Source organism: Euprymna scolopes, chromosome 32 (genome assembly GCF_053919585.1).
Source record: "Euprymna scolopes isolate OS-2025 chromosome 32, ASM5391958v1, whole genome shotgun sequence".
In the NCBI taxonomy this organism is placed as follows: domain Eukaryota; kingdom Metazoa; phylum Mollusca; class Cephalopoda; order Sepiida; family Sepiolidae; genus Euprymna; species Euprymna scolopes.
The window spans coordinates 61,505,683-61,530,102 of NC_136513.1; the positions used below are offsets into that span (position 1 = coordinate 61,505,683).

The window sequence follows — 24,420 nt, forward strand, 5'->3', positions numbered from 1 at the left end:
AATGATCAGATCCTGATCAGAAAAAGACAACACCCCCTGGCCACTTTGCAGTCACGACGTCCAAATCATCATTGTCGCTACGGCCAAAATCGTTTTGTCTTTAGATCCCTGTGTCGTTCCCTACGGTGGCAATCTCAAGGTTGCTGGACCTTGGTAGTCGTTTTACTGCAGCTCAGCACTCTTTTAGGAAGGCAGATTCTCCCCGTGGCCTGTGACAGCTCTCAACAGAGGGGTCAAGAATTAAGTCAGGAAAGGTGGCAGTAACTACGGGATGCCACAGTTGATCTTCTTGAAAGTAAGCCAGCCTCTTGGTGTCTCAATGACACTTCAAGTCCGACATTCCCATGCCTCGCTCACATGGGCGTTGAATACAGATCTGTCTGCACACCCAGTGTTTTCCTTCATCTGAAAGAAGCAAGGATATGAGTTTGACAAGCTGTTGGGCAGGCAGGGAAAAGTATGGCTAGTCAGTAAAGGATGAGAGGGAAAGCATACGTGGCCACGCCTCTACTCTACCCTTTAAGGAAAGTTTCCTAGGAAGCCACATTTGCCTCCCCACGTCTCAGCTTGCGGAGCAGCAGCTCCAACGCCAGGACATAAAGCTGCCTGATAAACTGACTGAGAGATAACAAAGGGTTTTGAGTGCTTTCTGTTGACTTATATAGCAACCATGGGCTGGCAATACGTCATAGAGATCCACTTGCAGAAGTCCGGTTCAAAACCGGCGCCCTCTAAGACAGAGGCAAAGAAGCTATGGTCGACCCTACCAAAAACTTTGGACTAGTCTAAATTGATCAGCATGGCTTCTGTGTTGTTTTCTATCCCTCCTTCTAGGATCATGCAAATCAGGTGCAAGTTGTTCTGAATCGATCTCCCCTTTACAGCATTATTCTACTCTGGTTCAATCAAGTCGCCAATAACAATCTGCAGCCAATTCAACAAGATCTTGGCCAAAATCTTCAACTCTGTGCTTAGCAGAGTTATGGGCCTGTAGTCATCTAATTCTTCCCTGCCATACCCGTCACCTTTCCTCAGCAATGTGATCACTCCCTTGGTGACTTGCCTTGTGATGAATCTCTGAGGAAACCAATTGTTGAACACATCCATCAGAAGAGGCAGAAACATGGACGACAGCCTCAAATACATTTTGTATGGCAGACCAGCAAGTCCTGGCAATCTGTCACAGCTGACCTGCTTCAGCGCAGTAAAAACCTCCTGCTCCGTTACCCGGTCCTTGCAACTAGCCACCTCAAGATGGGGAGAGGTGGCCAAATCGTCACAAAACTTGTGGACCGGAAGATTAGGCTTGCTGCATAAAATGCTCCTTGAAATGTTCTTGAAACCCTGTGCAGATCTCCAATTCCAAGGTGTGTCTATCCAGATGTTTCACTTTGCCATTGATACTTGTCCGAGCAAGCGTCCAAACTTACAAAACTGTTTAAACATTGTCTTAAGGAGAATTGCTTCCCATCACCCTGGATAATCTCATCAGTATGCCCTGTATTTAAGAGTTCAGGTGATAAGTCATCTCCCTCTTAAGTCTCCTGTGCGTCATGAGTAAGTTGCTGGAATCTGTGTTAAATAGAGAAGTAATCAACCATCTCAGCAAAAATAACCTTCTTAGTAACAACTCTCTTCCTGATCTACATTAATGATCTTCCAAATCACATCCTTACGTCATTCGTTGACATTTATGCTGATGACACTACTTATCTATGGTAGCACATCTAAGACTGTAAACGACCAAGTTCTCTCTGATTCTCTCTCCTCTGATCTTGAGCAAGTGGTACAATGGGGAAAGAGGTGACTTGTTACTTTTAATGCATCTAAAAGCAAGCTTTTATCTTTACATCATCAACGCTCTGGTCCGCATCTGATATCAATTGAAATGAATGGCGCTTGTCTTGGGGAGACCTCATGTTTTGACAGCTTCTGGGCTTGACTTTTACTCCTGATCTGAAATGGAACAGATACTTGAAATCCGTTGCCAAGGCCGCTGGAAAAATGATGGATTGGATTGGATTGGATTGAATGGGTTTAACAACTTTTTCAGCCTATTTTCTTTTTCTTTTGGCCATTAAAAGTCGGAAGAGTTTTTCAAAAGAAATCAGTTGTGTGCATATTTCAGATGTTGTATTTATAGTTGGGAAAAATAGTGGGATTCTTCTATCGATCCAGTAGATATCTCATTGCTGATGCAATTCTCTATCTATATAAGAACCAGGTACGTCCAAGGATGGAGTACTGTTGCCACATCTGGGCAGGAGCTGCTAGAAAGGACTTATCCTGCCTTGATAGAGTTCAAAATAGACTTCGTAGCCTCATAGGGGATGTCTTTTCTCTTCCCTTCAATCTCTTTCTCACAAAAGAGATGTTGCAAATTTGTCTGCTCTATCGTTATTTTCATGGCAAGTGCTTGACTGAGCTCCAATCTATGGTCCCCTCTCGCCAAACTTGCACAAGAAACACCCGTCTAGCAGAAAACACTATCAATAATTTCCCCCACTCTTTATCTGTGCCTAAACCTAAACGTATATTCCATGAACAAAGCTTCTTTCTTAGAACTGCACGCCTATGGAACTGTCTTCTGTTTTCCTGCTTTCCAGCTGACTACAATATGGTTGTCTTCAAGTCTAACATAAACAAGTTTTTGATGAGCCGTTCCATATAAGTTAATAAATTTACTGAATTTCCATTACTAACGCTCACTATATTGTCCAATTGTCTACTGTACACTCTTTAACCCTTATCCTCGAGTGGCCTCTGTCTATGTAAAAAAAAAAATTGACACTTGGCTAAAAGGCCAAGAAAGGAAAAAGACATGGTTTTTTTTCTATTTATGTAAAAAGAAAATACAACTTTATGATCGTGGAATTACATTCATCTGCAAAAGATCTAGCTAATTTGCATATTCTTTTAAACATTCATTTAAATTAATTTCCTATTAGTTTTTTTTTCGGTTTTCTGATGGGATGATCATTTTTAGTTAACAATTACGTGCAATTATATTCATGCAGATATTCTACATGATTTATACTTGCGTAATATTTGCGTAAAAAGGTAATAGTAAACACAAACCTCTTTCTATGTATATTTATGAATGTATATATATATTTGTTTAAAAAATGTTGCCTATCAAACTCTTGTCAAACATGAAACTTAATATATAAGGTATTTGAACCCATGTGAAACTTTTGTATTTAAATTTTAGAAAATAAGTACAAAAGTGTGAAAATTAAAAAAATGGAATTGGCAGGTGAAGGCCGAATGACGGCGTAATGTAATAGCTATTGGTTCATGTTTTAATTTTTAGCCTTGCAGCAAACATGTCTTCATAGCCCAGGCATTAACGTCAGATGAAAAAGTAAATGTTTTGGTTTCGATTCTTAGTGGTGGCACACAAGTCACTTTTTTTTTTTAACTTTTTAAAATTATACTATATCTTGGGTCCAATATAATATAATAATAAATACGAAATCTGTATTAATCAAAATAACATATTTAAGCATATTTTACCGGGTTGCCTGCTAGTTTAATATGAATTGAGATATGAAAGTAATGTTTTAGGGAAGAAAGAAAATGAAGATTACACATCGAGATGCGATTCCAATGAATACCTACACACAAATGGTTGTTTAGCCACTTTCTTTTTTCGCTTCATTTACATACAATCTCTCTCTCTCTCTCTCTCTCTCTCTCTCTCTCTCTCTCTCTCTCTCTCTCAAGCTAACAACTCTCAAAAATATAACACCTAATAATTGTATTATTTGGTCATTGCCAACTTTTGAAGTATTGCCATAGATGGTAGTATTGTCGTAGTATCAAATACCTTAGATATGTCGATGAATGAGTGAAGAATGTAATTTGGGAGATCGTTGATGACTATCAGGAAAAGAGTTGAATCCAAGATGGATCCTTGAGACATGCTAGTGTTAATACTGTAACGGACAACATGCTATGCAACATACAAATATCTGTGCGTGAGGTCATCAAGCTAATCAAGAACCTTGATTCCAGTAAAGCAACTGGCCCTGATGGCATTCCAATTATAGTGTTGAAAAAGCTTCAACTAGAACTTGCCACCATACTTACAAAACTTTTGAAGTATTGCCTTAAGAAGTGCTTTCCAATACCCGGGAAAACCTCATCAGTATGCCCTGCATTTAAGAATTCAGGTGATAAATCATCTCCCTCTCAGTACATACCAATAAGTTTCCTGTGTGTCCTGAGTAAGCTGCTGGGATCCATATTAAATAGAGAAGTAATCAACCACCTCAGCAGAAATAACCTTCTTAGTGACACGCAATAATGGTTTCTGTTCTACTAGATCTACAGCAGTTGTGCTAACGGTTATATCTCATAGGATTAGTGAATCTCTTGACAAAGGCTTCCTTTCTAAGGCAATTGCTCTTGACATATCAAAGGCCTTCGATAAAGTATGGCATAAAGGCCTGCTTCACAAGATTTCCAGCTATAGTATAACTGGAAATATTTAAATTATTTCTCTCTGATAGGCTCATAAAAGTATTGGTTGATGGGCAGAAACCAGAAGCCCATAGTATTAATGCTGGGGTCACTCAGGGGTCCATCCTGGGCCCAATTCTTTTTCTGATCTACATTAATGATCTCCCAAAACACATACTTAAATCATTCATTGACATCTATGCTGATGACAAGACCATCTATGGCAACACATCAAAGGTCATAAATGACAAAGTTCTCTCTTATTCTCTCTCTTCTGATTTTGAGTGTGTGGTACAGTGGAGGAAGAGGTGGTTGGTTACATTTAATGCATCTAAAACCAAGCTCCTATCTTTACACCACCAACGCTCTGATCCCCATCTAGCATTAATTGAAATAGATGGCTCTCGTGTTTTGACAAGCTTCTGGGTTTGACCTTTACTCCTGATCTGTAGTAGAACACATACATCGTCTGTGGCCAAGGTCACTGGGAAAATGGTGGGGTCCTTCTACCGCTCCAGAAGATATCTCACTGCTGATGCCATTTTCTATCTATATAAAAGCCAAGGATGGAGTACTGCTGCCACATCTGGGCAGGAGCTGCTAAAACCAGCATATCCTTCCTTGACAGAGTACAAAATAGACTTCGTGGCTTAGTGGGGGATGCCCTTTTCTCTTCCCTTCAACCTCTCTCCCACAGAAGAGACGTTATGAGCCTCTCTTTGTTTTATCGTTATTTTCATGGCAAGTGCTCGTCTGAGCTCCAATCTATGGTCCGCCCTCGCCAATCTTTCACAATAAACACCCGTCTAGCTGAAACCACTGTCAATAATTTTCCTCACTCTTTATCTGTGCCTAAATCAAAACGTAGATTCCATGAACAAAGCTTCTTTCTTAGAAGTACACGCCTATGGAACTCTGTTGCGTTAGCCTGTTTTCCACCTGACTACAACTTGGATGTCTTCAAGTCCAACATAAACAAATTCCTGATGAACCGCCCCCTTAAGTAAGACACTTTATCAAAACTCCAATACTAATGATTACAACGATACTATCCCATTGATTACTGTACATGCAATAATCCTTATCCCCGAGTGGCTTCTAGGCCTTGATAAGTGGTGACCTCCATGTGAAAAAAAAAAAAAATTTTGTGAAAAAGGTTAGCAGAATTATTTGGAGAAGAGTATGGAGTGACAGAAAGTGAAAGAAAGTGAAAATGGTGAAAGAAAATGAAAGAAGTTAAAAAAAATTGCAAGAATGAAAGAAAAGTGAAAAAAGTGAAAAAAAAGTGAAATAAAGTAAAAAAAAGTGAAAAAAAAATGAAAGAAAGTGAAAACAAAAATGAAAGAAAGTGAAAAAGGGAAAATAAGGATTTTTTGTTAACCATTGATGATGAAAAATCCTTAACGGTTCCCAATAATATGGCATCAGAGATCCCACCAGAGACTTCTATGGTTCAGACTCCATTCACTTCATGGCAATACAGCAGCCCCATACTTTGCACCTGCTGATAGGACAACCTCCTTGGGAGTCACACCATTATCCACCTGATAGTCCCTATCAGGTGGATAATGCCAGTCTAGTTTAAAACCTTTGCACCCAGCACCCTTGTTAGTGACATGGCAACAGGAGCAGGAGTAGAAATAGAAAGAAGAACTATCTCAGAAGGTTCCCTGCACTTACTACTCATGCAAAACTGTCCACTTGAAGGACAGCATTTTCTCCACCTATCCTTTGTTAGAAACATCACTCATGGGAGATAACTCACACATTTCTGCTTATTTTTTTCACTGATCTCTATGTTCGGTGGTTAAAAGAAACAAGTTTGATTTGGCCTTTTTTCTCATGACAGCAAACAGCAGCATGGAGATGATGGTGTCTCAGTGGGTAAAAATGTGGACTGACAATCTGGGTGTTCCAAGTTTGAACCGTGTTTGTTCTGCAGAAACACTTTCACTTAGGAATGCTTGGTTCCTTCCTGTAAGTACTCGATATCCTAGAAAGAATTTTTAATAGAATGTGGGAAACAAATACGAAAAAAGATTATCATCATGACTGATGCTCAAACAAACAGCAGTAGCAAATCTCTCTTCAGTCTCAAGAGACAATGGATAGTTCCTGTAAGAGTGTCTGCATGGGGAGTCTATTATGAAGTAAGAGTTGTGCAATCTTCAACCACACCTCTCCTGAATTGGCATTGCTTGATTTCAGTGATAAGGAGAAGCCCATAATGACTATCAACAATGCCGGGATAACCAGAAAGTTTTTCAATGTACAACACCTAGTATTTTCAATTGGTCACCCATTTACTACTAACCAGGCTCAATGGCGCTTATCTTTGGTAATTTCATTGAAACTGATATGGCACTGTGATTATGACATAATAAATCCAAGTAAGCTTTTTGTTGTTGTTTTTTTTGGTGAGTTAACACTTATTAAGACTAAAAACATTGAGAGTTAATGAGGTTGAATGATGATGAACGAAAGGATTAAAAATCTCCACATATCATGCATTCAAAGCAATAGCCGAATCAGAAAACTGCAATTTTTTACCTTTTACCGTGAAGCATTGAATATGTGGGCTGAAAGACAAAATGGAGGAGGCGAAAGTAAAACCAAGGTCCATTTTCTAGTGATAGTAACTCTAAGTAATTAGTATTAGTGAACTTCATAACAAAACAAGTGCAATAACAAAATTAATCCCACAATAAAATTTGGCAAGTGTGGACATCTACATGGGAAGTTTGCAAACATTCATACAAAATTAAAAATGAAAAACACATATTTTGAATTCACTAAATTTACAAAATAAAGCTTACTTTCAATTCAATTATTTTCAGCAAACTATTTTTTTTTTATATATTTGCTGATTGATTTTTAGACACATTCTTATACATTGATGAGAAGCTATTTTAGTCAATCAATCAAGTTTTTTTGTCAAACTCTATGCAATTAAGTTTAATTTATACAATTTGGCAAGTGTGGACATCTACATGGGAAGTTTGCAAACATCCATACAAAATTAAAAATGAAAAACACATATTTTGAATTCACTAAATTTACAAAATAAACGCTTACTTTCAATTCAATTATTTTCAGCAAACTATTTTTTTTTATATATTTGCTGATTGATTTTTAGACACATTCTTATACATTGATGAGAAGCTATTTTAGTCAATCAATCAAGTTTTTTTGTCAAACTCTATGCAATTAAGTTTATTTTTCAAACTCTATGCAATTAAATTTATTTGTCAAACTCTATGCAATTAAGTTTATTTGTCAAACTCTATGCAATTACGTTTATTTGTCAAACTCTATGCAATTAAGTTTATTTGTCAAACTATGCAATTAAGTTTATTTGTCAAACGCTATGCAATTAAGTTTATTTGTCAAACGCTATGCAATTAAGTTTATTTGTCAAACTCTATGCAATCAAGTTTATTTGTCAAACTCTATGCAATCAAGTTTATTTGTCAAACTCTATGCAATTAAGTTTATTTGTCAAACTCTATGCAATTAAGTTTTTTTGTCAAACTCTATGCAATTAAGTTTTTTTGTCAAACTCTATACAATTAAGTTTTTTTGTCAAACTCTATGCAATTAAGTTTTTTGTCAAACTCTATGCAATTAAGTTTATTTGTCAAACTCTATGCAATTAAGTTTATTTGTCAAACTCTATGCAATTAAGTTTATTTGTCAAACTCTATGCAATTAAGTTTATTTGTCAAACTCTATGCAATTAAGTTTATTTGTCAAACTCTATGCAATTAAGTTTATTTGTCAAACTCTATGCAATTAAGTTTATTTGTCAAACTCTATGCAATTAAGTTTATTTGTCAAACTCTATGCAATTAAGTTTTTTTGTCAAACTCTATGCAATTAAGTTTATTTTTCAAACTCTATGCAATTAAGTTTATTTGTCAAACTCTATGCAATTAAATTTATTTGTCAAACTCTATGCAATTAAGTTTATTTTTCAAACTCTATGCAATTAAGTTTATTTGTCAAACTCTATGCAATTAAGTTTATTTGTCAAACTCTATGCAATTAAGTTTTTTTGTCAACTTCTATGCAATTAAGTTTATTTGTCAAACTCTATGCAATTAAGTTTTTTTGTCAACTTCTATGCAATTAAGTTTTTTTGTCAAACTCTATGTTGTTTATTTACTGTTGAAAGAATGTTTTAGATATAGCATGTGTTTATGTCCGCGCATGTGTAACCAATGTTCGTTGTGGGACTGGTGTTGTAGAAAGGATAGGAAATGTGTGTTCATCTCAAGTTCGGGTCACTATCGTTTGTTCGCATGTGGGAAGAGAAATGAGTGTTGTAGTGGAAATTAGAATGATGGTCCAGCGTGTAGACAAAGAAGAGGATAGAGAGTTGACATCAGTCAGCAGTCAGCTACGCGAAGGTGTTCTCAGGGACCAGTAGTAGATCAAGAGAAAAAGAGTGTGAATGTGTACATACGGTCTGTTAGCTCATGCCCCATACATAGTCGCAGGGGACGTGAAACGCGTGCGAGCGTGCGCCTCCTGAAAGGGAAGCGGCTGGTTAGCCCAACCTCTCTGGTCGAAAGCTGGTTCTAAAAGAAGGAGCCGCTTGTTGCTCTCTCTTTTATACTCGTTTCCGGTGGTCATTTGCGCATGTGTATATTTCCTTAGAAAGCGGAAGTGACGTCGTCCATGTGTGCGTTTGTGTGTGCGTGTGTGAGTACATATGTGTGCGTTAGCGTGTGTGTATATACACGTGAATGTGAGTATATGTACGCGAACGTAAATATATGTACGAGTGTGGACGTGGGTGCGTATGTTTGTGTGCGCATATGTATATGACATAATGTGAATGTGTGTTTTTGTGCGAGACTAGAAAAGGCTCGCACAGAATACAAGTTCAAATAAGGAAGGGAGTGAAGGGGTTCAGCTGCCTCAAAAAGTTTGGATGGGGAAAAATTGCCCATTCAAGAAGGTTTGCCTTTGGCAATCTAAAGAAAGAACAAATTTGATCACAACTGAAAGCCAGGATTACATAAATGAATCGTATTTACTGTTACCTTTTTCTCTTCAATCCAGTTCAATCCATCGTCATTTCTCTGGATCAAATATTCGACTTCATTTGAATCCAATGATTGGCTGTGCCAGTTCAACTGAACTGAAGTCAAGGAAAGAAATTTCGAATGCAGTTTGGGAATCTCAGGAAGAAGTTGTTCAACTGAAAAAACAATTTTAAAATTCTTTAGATGCTTTTTAGAAAACCGTTAAAAAAATAAAGAATAAGAAAAGTACCTCCAAAAATATCTTTGAAGAAAATGAAAAAAGTAGAATATTTTTTTGAAAAGCATTTTAAATTGAAATTCACAAAAATGATACACATATTTAAATTATCTCAAAATTTGGAGAAAATCTTTGGACATATGAACTAGGAATTTGTTGTCCTCTTCCCCTCATCTATTCCATCTTGTTTTTAGATTTATTACATGGAGCCACACATCCTTTCATATTTTCATGTAGTTATCATTATTGTTGCTCCATGTCAAACTATTAACTATATATTGGATTTAAATTTTCAAAAATTATTTACTGTTCTGATATATCTTCATGCGTTTTAATAATACTTCATTTTTGTTTGGCATTGTGTTTTATTTTTTGTTGTTGTTGTTTTTGTTGGGTCGGAGATTCTTGGTGACTGCTACAACAGGAGGTGGAGGTTATCTGAAAAATCACTGACTTCCAAGCCTAGCGTTGTTTTTAAAAAACCGACACTGAATTTAACTCCCAACTACATAGGAAATTTTAAAATACTCTGGCAAAAATCACTGAGCTAAATCTGCATTGATCAACATTTGGTTCCCTAAAGCTTCTGTTCTATATATTTTAATCACATAAAATAACCATGCTAAAATATTCCTGTTTTGAGAAAAACCTTCCATTTTAATTGTTCTAAATTATCCGTAATTTGCAATTAACTCATCAAGTGATCCATCTTTCATTAACTTTCTATCACTTAAATAATTGCCCTAAAACGCTAGAATAATCCGGAAAATCGTCTAAAAATTGTCAGGGTGGATTTGGTTAAAGGTGAAAGATAAAGTTTAAGGACGCGTGTAAAAATACTTTACTTATTTATTTTTTATTTAATATATTCAACCGTACTTCAATTAGAGTATTTTTTCCTTTTAGAATTCATCATTGTGCTGAAGGAGATAACTTCATTTTACTAAGAAATTTATTTGTTTTTTGTTTGTTTGTTTTTTTTTTTTATATACCAGGACGCTAAAACAAACCCAACTTTGATGAATTGTTAACTCAACTGTCTTATAAGTTGAGTACGTTTCAGCATCTCAAATTGTCTTCAATTTATGTTTATTTCACTTTATCTAACAGAGTTATATCTCTTGTGTTTAACACCCTTTCTATACAACCACCTGATATAAAATTCTAAAGAAATGACTCAATATGAAAGAGTTCAATGTTTTAATCCTGGAACAGCAAGAAACAAAATATAGAATTCACTGTAAAGTAAACAATGTTAACAGGAAAATAAACAAATATAAAATATATTTAATTCCCATCCCCATAATAGTTCAACATCGTTTTTGTATATGGAATGTTTTAGGTGGTGGTAGAAAGGGTGAATGAGGTGGTTGCAGGAGAAAATAAACTTGGTAGTGGTGGTAGTAGTAGTAACTAACAATGTCCAAAAAGAAATGTAAAAGGATTATATAAGACCGGTCGTAAAATATGCTTAAATATCATATTTTGATTAATGCAGGTTTTATATTTATTATTATATTTATTATTATATTATATTGGACCCAATATATAGTAATGATTTAAAAAGTTTAAAAAAAAAAATGACTCATGTGCCACCACTAAGAATCAAAATCAAAACATTTAACTCACTATTTACTTTTTCCTTTGACGTTAATGCCTGACCTATGAAGAAATGTTTGCTGCAAACTAAAAATTAAAACATGGACCACTATTGGTTCATGTTTTAATTCTATTACATTATGAGTGCATATTCGTAATGCTGTCGTTTAACCTTCACCTGGCAAATTCCATTTTTTTAATTTTCACACTTTTACACCGATTTTCCCCAGCTAGAACCCAAATATAAAATTTAACATGGGTTAAAATACTCTACATATTAAGTTTCATGTCTGTAGGCTAAAACCTGACAGAGGAGTTTAGTAGGCAAAATTTTTTAAACAAATATATACACACATGCATAAATATATATAGAAATAGGTTTTTTACATAAATATTATGCGAGTATAAATCATATAGAATATCTGCATGGATATAATTACACATAATAGTTAACTAAAGATGATCATCCCACGAAAAAACTAATAGGGAATAATTAAAATGCTTAAAAGAATATGCAAATTTGCTATATCTTTTGCAGATGAATGAATTTCCACGGCCCATATTTAACAAAGTTGCATTTTCTTTTTTAATAAATATACAAAAACCTTGCCTTTTTCCTTTCTTGGCCTGAGGAAAATACAGAACCGTGCAGGAGGCCAAGAGGGAGGAATGGAGCATGGTGATGGAAATGGAAGCCCACAACCCCATCCGCCACTGTCCCACCACAAACCTAACAATCGAGGCAGTAACAACAACAACAGCCTCCACAGCAGCAGGAACAGCAGCAGCAGCAGCTGAAGCTACCAAAGCAGCTGTAGCAACAACAGCTGCCACAGCATACGCCACAAAAGTAGCTACAACAACAACAACCACTGCAGCAGCAAAAACAGCAGCAGCCAAAGCCGCTGAAGCAGCCACAGCAACAACAACAGCTGCCGCAGCTGAAGCCGTAGAAGCAGCTGCAAGAACAACAACCGCTGCAGCAGAAAAAAAAACAGCAACAGCTGAAGCCACCGAAGCAGGAACAACAGCATCGACAGCAGATGGCGCATCAACAACAGCCGCACCTTTCAGAGCAACAACAGTACCAATAACAGGTGCAGCAACAACTAACGGTCTCCACAACAATTGAGACAGGGACCAAGCAGAGAAAAGACTACTTCACTAAGGATGAATCCACCATCGGTAGGGAGAGGAACCCAATCTCACCACTCCCTAGATCATTCGAAAGAAAGAAAAGGAAAAGTAAAAGAATGAAAGGAGAAGAAAAGATGACTCCCACCCCCTGTGAGCATACATCACCCCTAACAATAACAAAACCCACTTCCACCCCAACACCAGACATTGCACCAACACCAGGCACCTCACAAACACCAGTCTCCACACCAATGCAATCTGAGCTACCACCCCAAAAAGAAATGGATGAATCCCAGGAGAAGGAGGAGAGACTCTTCAGCTTCTCCAGCTCACGGGCTTACTCCAACATGGACCCTCCCCCTTAAAAATAGGGAGAAACTGTGTTTTGTAGACCCTCCCCCTATCTGTGACAACGGATTTACCACACCGGCAGAGAAAAAATTTAAACCCTCTGCTGGATTGCCAACAGATAGGGTGAAAAGACGTTAATGTCCTCTCCAATTTCTTGGACGTGTCACTTCTAAAAACTTTTGTCAGGCTTTCAGAGGTCTGCAAGACCGATTTGTGGAGAATTCTGGAGGCTGCTGAAGGAATCGTTCCAGAAATGGAACTCATTAAGAAAAACGACCTTTCCCTGGACGAACTGTCAAAACAATGCAAGGGAAGGGTCCCAGTGTTGGTTCATTCATCACTCTATAGGGCGCTCAAACTGACTTTTCCTTTGGGTGTCGGTGGCATTGTGAGAGAATGTTAGGACATGAAAAACCTGACCACCTTGAGCACTGCATACAACATCAGTGTCCTTTTACCGTCCGACTTCAGAGTTGAGTGTGACACACTTTAAAAGTAGGTACTATGGCTTTGAATTTGGCTAGTTTGAATGCGAGGGGCTTGAGATCATTGGGCCGGACAGCTCATCTCCAACACAACCTCTTGTCTCTGGAAGTAGATGTGGTTGCAAGTCAGGAGACACATTTCGTTTCTTCTGTGGACTGCCAGGTGTTGGCCCAAGATTTTGATGTTTTCTCAGCATATGGCAGCCTACGGGGGAAGCGAGTCTTCTTGCTGGTGAAACGTACCCTGCTCTCGACAGTTGACAATGTTCATAGGGATGCGAAGGGCAGACTGGTCATGGCCGATGTTGCCATAAAAGATTGTGTTTCAGGTGATTGCAGTTCATGTGTCAGCACTGCTCACAAGAGGGTCTCATTCTTTGGTGTGCTCAATGCGTTCGTAGCATGTTGGAAGCGAGTAGTACTAATGGTGTATTGGAACGCCATCTTAGACCCCAAGATAGACAAGGTAGGAGGTGAAGCTAGAGGGTCAGAGAGATGCGAGTCCAGCCTGGCTGATCTGATGGCTAGATGCGGTCTGGTCGATAGATTTCGGGTCGAACATCCAGGGTGGGAGATGTGGACGTGAACCAATAGCATTTCTTCCTATCTGAATGCCATAAAAAATTCTGTGTTTCAGGTGATTGTTGTTTATGTGCCAGCACTGCTCACGTGAGGGTCTAATTCTTTGGTCAGCTCGATGCGTTTGGACAGGATGTTAGTTAGAAGAAGCAAAGTAGACTTCTTATCTTGTCTCATGCTCACTTAGTGAGGACAGATGGACAATAAACTAGTTATGGCCCATCTGAAGATAGGAAATAGGCCTAAGTTAGCAGGGTACTGGAAGTTAAATACCTCCCTTCTGAAGATAGAAGACTTCCAAGATAAGTTAATAGAGTTAATTCAAAAGGCACTAGTGGAGGCGATTATCAGGAATAAGTGGTGGATTTTAAAGCTAAAATTCGAAGATTCTCCGTCAAGTATGCCCAGCGCTTCACATTAGATAAGGTCAAGACAAAGAAGTAGCTAGAGCAGAAACTAGCCTCGGCTATGGGGGAGAGTGATAGGCTTAGTCAGGAACTAGCTAGGCAAGACCTTCTACATGAGACTAGCAAACATTACGAAGGTCAAGTAGTTAGAGCTAGTTTTAGAAAGATAGCTAATGAAGCAATCAACTGTGATGCGGACATGGGTGTCGCAAGGTTTCTAGGCATTGCTCGAACAAGTACATTGGCAAAGTGAAACATCTGGATGGACACACCTTGGAATCGACTCAGAAGATCTGCAGAGGGTTTCGAGAACATTCAAGAACGTTTTACACAGCAGCTCGATCTTCTGGTCCAAGAGTTTAGCAACTATTTAGTCGACTTTCCCCACCTTGAGGTGGCTACAGTGGCTAGTTGCAAGAGCCGGATGACGGAGCAGAAGGTTTTTACTGCACTGAAGCAAGTCAACTGTGACAGATTGTAGGGACTCGATGGTCTGCCATACGAACTGTATTTGAGGCTGTCGTCTATGTTTTTGCCTCAATCATTGCTTTGCTTTGGGATCCATCCCAGGGCAAGTCACCAAGGGAGTGATCACATTGCTAAGAAAAGGTGATGGGCATGGTGGGGAAGAATTTGATGACTACAGGCCCATAACTCTGCTAAACACAGAGTTGAAGATTTTGGCCAAGATCTTGTTGAATCAGCTGCAGATTGTTATTGGCGACTTGTGAAGGGAAAATCGATTCAGAACAACTTGCAGCTGATCTGCATGATCCTAGAGGGAGGGATAGAAGACAACATGGAAGCCATCCTGATCAATTTAGACCAGTTCAAAGCTTTCGATAGGGTTGACCATCACTTCCTACCATCTATCGTAGAGGCCTCCAGTTTTAAACCGGACTTCTGCAAGTAGATCTCCGTGATGTATCGCCAACCCTGGTCTGTTGTACAAGTCAACGGAAAGCGCTCAAAACCCTTTGTTTTCTTTCAGTCAGTTCATCAGGTTGGTCTGCTGTCATCTCTGCTTTACGTCCTGGCTTTGGAGCCGCGGCTCTGCAAGCTGGGACGTGGGGAGGTAAATTCGGCCCTGCGTGGAATAGCTCTGCCTGATGGCCTGGATGGCAGAGTATCCATGTTCACCGATGATATTACGGTCTTTGTGTTGAGCTTCTAAGATATCAAAATCATGTCAGGGGCGTTCACTCAGTATGAAAGAATCACAGGAACCAAGATAAACCGCAGCAAATCGGTCAAACTGCAGTTGGGCACCTGGAGTGGTAATGTAAACCTCCCGGCGCCCATAAACTGGACAGATGGCCCAGTTCAGATCCTTAGTGTGTGGTTTGGACCAGTTCTCCAGCTTGAAAAGAATTTGTCAGAGGTACGGTCAAAGGTGAAGGCTGCGATCATCTCATGGCTTCCTAGGAAACTTTCCTTAAAGAGTAGAGCTGAAACGTGTGCCATGTACATCTTTCCTCTCATCCTTTAACGACTGGCTGTACTTCCCCTGCATGCACAATACCTAAAAGCTCGTGTCAAACTCTTGTCCTCGCTTCTTTGGGATGAGGAAAACACTAGGTGTGGAAACAGGTCTGTATTCAATGTCTGTGTGAGGCAGACTTGGGAATGCCGAAATTGGAGTGTTATCGAGACGCCAAGAACCACTACCTTCAAGAAGATCAACTGTGGCACCTCGTGATTACTGCCGCCTTTCCCAACCTGATTCCCGACCCCTCTGTCAAGAACTGTTGCAGACTACAGGGAGAACCAGCCTTCCTAAAAGAGTTCTGAACTGCACTAAAACGATTACCAAGGTCCAGCAACCTTGAGACTGCTACCCATAGGGAACTCGACAGGGATCTAGTGAGGGATGGGGCCAATGACAACTTGCTGTGAGCGCATTTGGGTTGGAAGCAGAGTGAGATTCACTCCGCATGAAGTTGGACGCCAGGTTCAAGTCATATGAACAATTTAGAGTTCTCTCTGACCTGGCGATTGGCCCGAAATGCGCTTTCCCTCAACAACATACAATGCAGTTCAGGGGTTTTTGAAGTCATCTGCTTGTCCTTGTTGTAGAACAATGGCCGTAGAAACGACTGACCACACTTTCTTCGATTGCCACAAACTTTGCTGATACTGATTATATGTCAGTGAGGGGATGGCTTGCATCGATTCCAAGCATCCTCACCCGATTACTGTATCAAACGTCGTTGACAATGTGAGGCCACCATGGGACCGGGAAAGATAAAATGATTATTGAGTGTCACGACTGCAAGGTGGCTAGGGAGTGTTATCTTTTTCTGATCAGGATCTGATCACTTTCACCAAACACCAACTACGGGTGAAGATCAGATATGATAGAAGAAGGTTGTATTGCATGGTAATTGACAGAAGATGGATGCATGTAACAAGTCTGTGTGTACGAAAAGGGGCCGAATTTGAATATGTATTTCCCACCTATGGTGTGGAGCATGCAGTTCCGTCAAGTATGATCTAACTTTTAGCTTTTTAGTTAGCTGATTGAGTGCCCTAACCTTCCCCGATTAGGAAGCCACCAAGATCCCCACGCATCCTGCTAAGTGCTGAGACATTATGTTGAACAGAGATGGCGGGGAAGAAGCAGTGCAGTACAATCCTAAGTGTAATTGCCAGTAACAAAAATGGCGGTGAACTGATTGAATCCAAAATTCGACGATTTTTATAGTAACTTTGGAAGCTTTTCATTGGTTGCTCACCATAACTTATGGTTATAAAAATGATCGTCGAAATCATTGGTCTCATACCCACCATCAGGAGCCAAAACATTTAACACACCCCCTTTTTTGATATAATGAAAAAATCCTTTCAGATTCAATTTGGTTTGACTTGAGAAAAGGAAAAAAATAAATAAATAAATAAAATAAAAATAAACAAATAAATGAACAAATAAAAATAAACCAATAAAATAATTTTTTTAGGGGGGGGGATTTGTCTTTATTCTCATTGGTCAAAAAGAATTATTAATATATTGGTATAATGTGTGCAAAAAGAAGCCATTTTTTTTTAATTTTTGTAAATCATATAAAGTTTTTTTTATTTTTGATACATATAAAATAAACACTTTTCAAATAGATATATGATGATGATTGCAACGTCTTGTCTGACGAGTGCCACTCCCTCAGACACTTAATGTCGATGAGCCCAAATGCCTGAGGGAGTATCTATACAAAGATGATGTTACAGAGTTTTAGCTAAGTCTCTCTCATGGTTCAAAATGTTGAGATCCAGCAACAAGCAAGAGCAAGATAGCCAGCAACAAGTTAAACTGCAGACCAGCTTAATGCGGGCACTGGTCTCCTGTTTTATGGTTTTTTAAATCAGAGATTTGTTTCTCCTAGAAAGGTTGCCTTTACCATGGCTTATGGGAGCCCTCTCCACCCCAATATATATATATATATATATATATATATATATATATATACACAAATATACACGATGCTAGTTGGCCATTGACCCCAAAAAAGGGTTTATTCGCCCTTTGGAAGGTCTTGTTTTTAATCCTTCGGGGAGACTAGCCACTCTCCTCATCAAACGTCTGGTGGGGGAACCAGTTTAGTTGCCGAAAGGTAGTACTGGGTTACATGTTACCAGTAGCATATTATAACATGACATGACCATAAAATATATATATGCACATACAAATAGAATCCTATTCAAATATATATAAACATATATGCACACAAACTCACACAACTATACATTTTTTGTTTGTTTGTTGTTTAACAAAAACTGCAAACATTATGTTAGGTATTAGTTGGTTAATTGTATTAGTAAGATAGAAATGATTGCAGTTTAATGTCGTGCCCAGGACAATTTACAATCTTTTTTTTTTTTTTTCGTGTGATTTCGACTGTTTATGCTTCTCTTTTTGGGTTTTTGAAAAGAGATTCATAATTAGATTCTAAAAAGTTCGGCTATAAAATGTTTTAATTTTATCCTTTTTATAGGCTTAGTGAAAATGTCGGCTATATTATTCTCGGACGTCACATAAGTAAGAGTAATAGATTTTTTCCTTATTTCATCCCTTATGAAATGATATTTGATATCAATATGCTTCGACCGTTGATGAATCATAGAATTATTTGCTAATAAGATACTACTCTGGTTGTCACAATGAATTACTATGTTGTTTTTTACTTAGATATGGTTTTAAAATAGATTTTAGAAGGGTGTTCAGAAAAATTGCCTCCTGCGCGGAATGGGTGAGGGCCACAAATTCTTCTTCACAAGTAGAAAGGGCAACAATTTGTTGGTTTTAGTTTTCCAAGAGATCATAGGTCCAGTCTTTGACAGTCTAAAACAATACCCCGTTATACTTTTTCTATCCTCAGAGTTACCTCAATCTGAATCTGAAAATCCTTCTAAATTTAGAGGATATGTTGACTTTTTATACATTAAAGATTGTTCCTTGGTTTCTTTTAGATAACGAAAGATTTGTTTTGCACGATTAAGGTCTTTAATTGTTGGTCTTGATAAGTTTTGAGATAGCTTTGTTACAGTGTAACATATATCAGGCCTAGTTGCGGTCATCAAATAGATGAGGCTTCCAATCATTTCTCTGTATAATCGATTGTTTATTGATTTTGTTTCAATCTCTATATTTTTATTTATGTCCATTTCAACGGGAGTTGTACGCGGTTTGCAATCTTTCATTCCGAACTTGAACAATGTCAACAAGCTATCGCTTATTATTTCACCTGAGAGTTTTAAGGCATTGACGGTTGTTTCTTCCCTTATAACGTAGTCGGTAATAGTTTCATCCTTGTTACGATTCAGAGACGTTAGTTCTGTATATAGTGATATAATTTTCGGTTTCCTTTTGATAAATAATATTCTTTTAATATGTTCAATGCTTTCGGTCCATTATCCAAGACATCTCTTATAATCAGAGACAGACTTCTATCGTCTAAGCATTGAATCAGTTTTGCAAAAACAGTCGCGTTCTTTTCGAGAAATTCGGGGTTGTTAGGATTCTCTGTTGGAGATTGTATCACTTTGTGTAGTTTCCGAATACTTAGATACCCCAGAAATTTTACCTTCCACAATTCAAATTTAGATTCTGAACCGTCAAAGAAAAGACGATGGCTGGGCGCATTACCTGTTAAGTGCTGAGACATTATGTTGAACAAATATGCCGGTGAAGAAGCAGTGCAGTACAATCCTAAGTGTAATTGCCAGTAACAAAAATGGCGGAGAACTGATTGAATCCAAAATTCGACAATTTTTATAGTAACTTTGGAAGCTTTTCATTGGTTGCTCACCATGACTTGCGGTTATAAAAACGATCGTCGAAATCATTGGTTTCATACCCCCACCAGGAGTCAAAAACATTTAACACACAAAAATATTTAATTGCAATTTTTCTTTTCGCCCCCCTCACACCTCTCAATTTCACCCATCTTGGAGAGAAATAAATCATTCACTAACATTCCCCTCCACCCACCAATTTTTCTCTTCTCCCTTTCATCCCATCTAGAGGCCCCCCCCCCCACTTAGAGACTGTCCCTGCAGGACCTCAGGTTTCTTTACAAACCGAAGTGAATCAATTAGATGGGGTTGGGAGAGTCTTACTAACCACTTTTTTATTTTTTCCTCCCCTGCCCTCGACACAAATGAATTATTGTATCATTATCGTTATTTTTTTTTTTTGTTTTTATACGCTAATAAAAAATGTTTTAAACGATTCGGTTCTAAGTAGGACGTTCCCGAGTACGAAAGGGTGAATGCGGTATTCTTCCCCCTTTTTGAGTTGGCCTTGTGCTTAACTTTTTTGTTTGTGTTGAATTTATATTGTATTTTTAACCTGAATAAAAAATTTCATATCTCAAAGTGTAGTATCTGTTCTGATGCTACACTTAAGTTAATTCGTCCTTGGGTAATGGAGAGAAAACCCTCTGTACTGAGACAATGGTTATTTTTAGTTCCTACTTGAGTGCCCTTTTTACCCTTCTTTTGAGGAGCTGGCTTTCCCCACATTAAAAGCGACCTTGTGTCACATTTTGTTTTCATGGGGAAGTAAATAAATACCAATAGAAAAAAGTGTTTTTAATATGAATATCAATACACAAAAAACTAAATTTATAGAAGCATAGATAAATGATAAAAAGAAGAAAAGCAAAAAGAAGGCCTTTCTGGTTTGATCTTGTTCAAGATCGGAAATCCCTTTGAATCTAAATGGTCTAGAAACATCTGGTGAAATATTCTAACTGGTAGGGTGTTATCCTGCGCGCTTGTCTCAACCTTTATTTTCAAGTTGCATTTGGTCCTTCCGTTTATCTAGATGTCTATGACTGTATGCTTCATCTCTGTGTCATTCCTGTTTGTCTAGGTCTAAAAATGAAACTATAATTGATTCGAATGATATGGTATTGAATTCTTGCTAGACTTTCGGACACATTCACTTCTTTGTCCCTGAGAATCTGTCCTGGGTTATGTTATGTTGTAAATAATCTTGGAGATCCGTTTGATCTATAGGCTGTTTTTTTTTTTATACAATATCTCCGTTTTCCACACACATTGCATTCTCTGGACACTGGGCCTTCGGTTTTCGAAAGTGGTTACATCTGCAGTTCAGACAAACTGTTTTGATGATATCAGTCTTGACTGTGGTGTTTTCAGTGCTTATGTAAATGGATTTAAGTTTCTGTATACTCTTTTCTGTTGCTCCATAGCTTTGACTCAACTTCAAAGCATCCTTGACTGTCTATCCTTTAGCCTTGTTCAAAATTTATTTCTGGAAACCTTGGACGGGTGTTGATACAATAATTTGTACAATAATTTTTCCATTCATTCCATTAGCACCGAAATTACATTTCTGAGCTTGCTGTCTTCACGTAGTTACAAATTTGTCAAGGGGTTCACTAGTTTGTTTTTGGTAGAAGAAATGCATCTTCAAGCTTGCAACCCTGATATTTTGTCTTAGATTCCTCTGTTCTTCAAATCTTGACTCAATATACTTGTGATTTATCTTTTCCTTCTCAGTGTTCACGAGTTGTATCTCTAAAGGCTCTCATCGTGCATACCACGGAGGATGTAGGATACTTTTCTTCTCATTCTTTACATGTTTAATAATAAATAATATTTTCATTTTTTGTATAAAAAGATGAAATGCCTCATATAAATAAGTGCTATTTCATTTCATTATGCGCATAATATGGTGAACATCTTTGGACATGTTGGTTGATTATCATATAATATTTGAGCAGGTGTACATTTACCCATCTTTTTTTTCAACAAATTGTTAAATACCGGAAAATATGGTATAGTGAGAAAAAGTACTACCATATATATTTTTTCACAGCACAATTATACAAAGTATCTCATAGAATCTTTGTTTTTTCTGTAGAAAAAGAAAATAAGAAAGAGCTTGTCCCATTGCCATTGATTAATATTTTTTTCCTGCTGTTTGTTGCATTATTATAGAAATTGACGTTGGGTTGCATATTTTTTCTTCACTGCATCCACTATGAATGAAATTCCAAGATATTGGCATAGTTTTATATTACTTTAATCTATATAAACAAAACCGAATATGTATGTATGTGTGCATGTCTCTGTGAAAATATTTAACCGATAAACTTTAACACTACTGGTAACATAACACTGAAATTAACAGAAAATAGTAATTATGCACCAATAATCCTCTTTAAGCAGTAACATCTTTGTTTGGATTGATGAATATGTACAGAAATATGTCAAGAAGTTGAAGTGCAAAATGTTATTTCAGTAATATTTCTATTACGTTTTTTAGCACAAATGGTAGGAAATAGGCTGGAGCATTAAATGTTTTGGTTTGGATTCTAACTGATGGAAACCAAGTAATTTTTGGTAATTTTGAGATCAGTAATATATATATATATATATATATATATACATATATACACCTGTATATGTTTCTATCTGTATATACACTTGTGCCCGATATTATTCATACCCCCCCTTGAAAATTGAGTTTATTAGGTGTAACTTTGTAAGAATTTATTGTTTATGTCCATATTGATACATATTCTTAATAAACCTCTTCTGATCATTTTCGTCATTTTAAAATCTCGCAATACTTGTAATAAAAAAAATATACAGCTATTTATAAAATCTGCAATGTTCAAAAATAATCATACCCCCTTATTTTTTCAGTATTAATCGAGTTTCTGACTGTTTGTTTCCTGTTTGATTCTTATTTTGAAATCTTTTATACAACCTTTGATTAATTTCATTTCGTTTTTTGCATTTTTCAGAAATTAAAATGATATCAACTGAAAACCAATAAAAGAATAAAAATTATTAGAATAGGGAAGAAAAAAGAGCTTAGTAATGATCTTAGGACTAAAATTGTGAATTCACATAAGGATGGTTTAGGTTACAAGTCAATTTCCAAGAAATTTGAGGTCCCTACAGCAACAGTACAGAGCATCATCAAAAACTTCCAGAGCCACCACACAACAAACAACTTGATTGGTAGAGGAAGGAAAAGGAAACTGTTTGCTAGAGCCACCAGGAATATTGTAAGAAGTGTTAATGTAAATCCAACCACCACTACTAAGGACATTTTAGAAAATCTGGAGTCTTCTGGCATAAAAATATCAAGGCGAACATTGCAAAGGACTCTGCATGAAAATGGTCTGAAAGGAAGAAGACCAAGAAGGACTCCATTGCACACCGGAAAACACCTTGCAGCACGTCTAAAGTTTGCTAGGACCCATGTGAATTCTCCAGAGTCCGTTTTCTCAAGTATTTTGTGGACTGACGAAACAAAAATTGAATTGTTTGGCCATATGGATGCTTCTTACGTTTGGAGGAAGAAAGGAGAAGCTTACAACCCAAAGAACACCATACCCACGGTGAAATATGGTGGTGGTAGCCTAATGTTTTGGGGCTCCTTTTCGGCTAGTGGTCCAGGTAGTTTGGTCAAGATAGATGGAACCATGAAGAAGGAGCAATATTTGGAGATACTCCAGAAAAACATTAGACAGGATGCGGAGAAGCTCCATTTAGGACCAAACTGGGTCCTTCAACAGGATAATGATCCAAAACATACTGCCAAAATAGTCAAGAAATGGTTTGAGGATAATCAAATTAATGTTTTGGAATGGCCTAGCCAGAGTCCCGACCTGAACCCTATCGAAAACCTTTGGCACATATTGAAAACTGAGGTTAAAAAGCGGAAACCTAGAAATTTGAGGGATTTGGAGAACTATTGCATTGAAGAATGGTCAAAAATCAGTGTTGATGCTTGTAAAAACCTTGTTGATAAATATCCAAAACGGTTACAGGCAGTTATTAAGAATAAAAGGCATGCTATTGACTATTAGTAAGAGAGGTATGAATAATTTTGAACTAGTGCCATTATTGTTTTTCTTTGTATAATGTTTCAAACTTGCATAATTTATTTATTTGTTGAGTTTAAATTAAATGCTTATGCTTGATTTATTGTTTGAAATCTCTTTAATATTGTCTACCTTCTGGTTTGAGCAATATTCTTATAGAAATCTAAAAGATCCGAGGGGTATGAATAATATCGGGCACAAGTGTATGTATATATGTATATGTATACGTATGTATATATATATATGCATATATATATCTCTACATATATGTATATATATATATGTAACTATATGTATATATATGTATATATATATATGTGTGTATATATATGTATATATATATGTAAATATATATGTATATATATGTATATGTATGTATATATGTATATATATGTATATATATATGCAAACATATACGTATATATATGTGTATATATATGTATATATATGCATATATATACGTATATATCTATATGTATACGCATATATGTATATATACTTATGTGTATATATATGTATATATACATATGTACATATATGTATAGATATAGATGTATATATATATATATCTATATATATGTATATGTATGTATATAGATGTATATGTATGTATATACATATGTATATATGTGTGTATATATATGTATGTATATATATATCTGTATATATATACATATCTATATACATATGCATGCATATATATATGTGTACATATATATATGTATACATATATATATGTAGATATATAATTATGTATATATATGTATA

The 24,420-nt window shown here is 36.9% G+C and overlaps 1 protein-coding gene across 2 annotated transcripts in view; it reads right to left on the minus strand.

Annotated features, from left to right (window-relative positions):
• Window positions 1-24,420, minus strand: part of LOC145256383 (uncharacterized) — a 1,175,042-nt gene that overhangs the window by 1,045,988 nt on the left and 104,634 nt on the right. For both annotated transcript variants that reach the window (XM_080115220.1, XM_080115219.1), the window contains one exon: window positions 9,513-9,670. In XM_080115220.1, coding sequence (XP_079971346.1) covers window positions 9,513-9,670 — 158 coding nt within the window. The remainder of the gene's footprint in view (window positions 1-9,512; window positions 9,671-24,420) is intronic.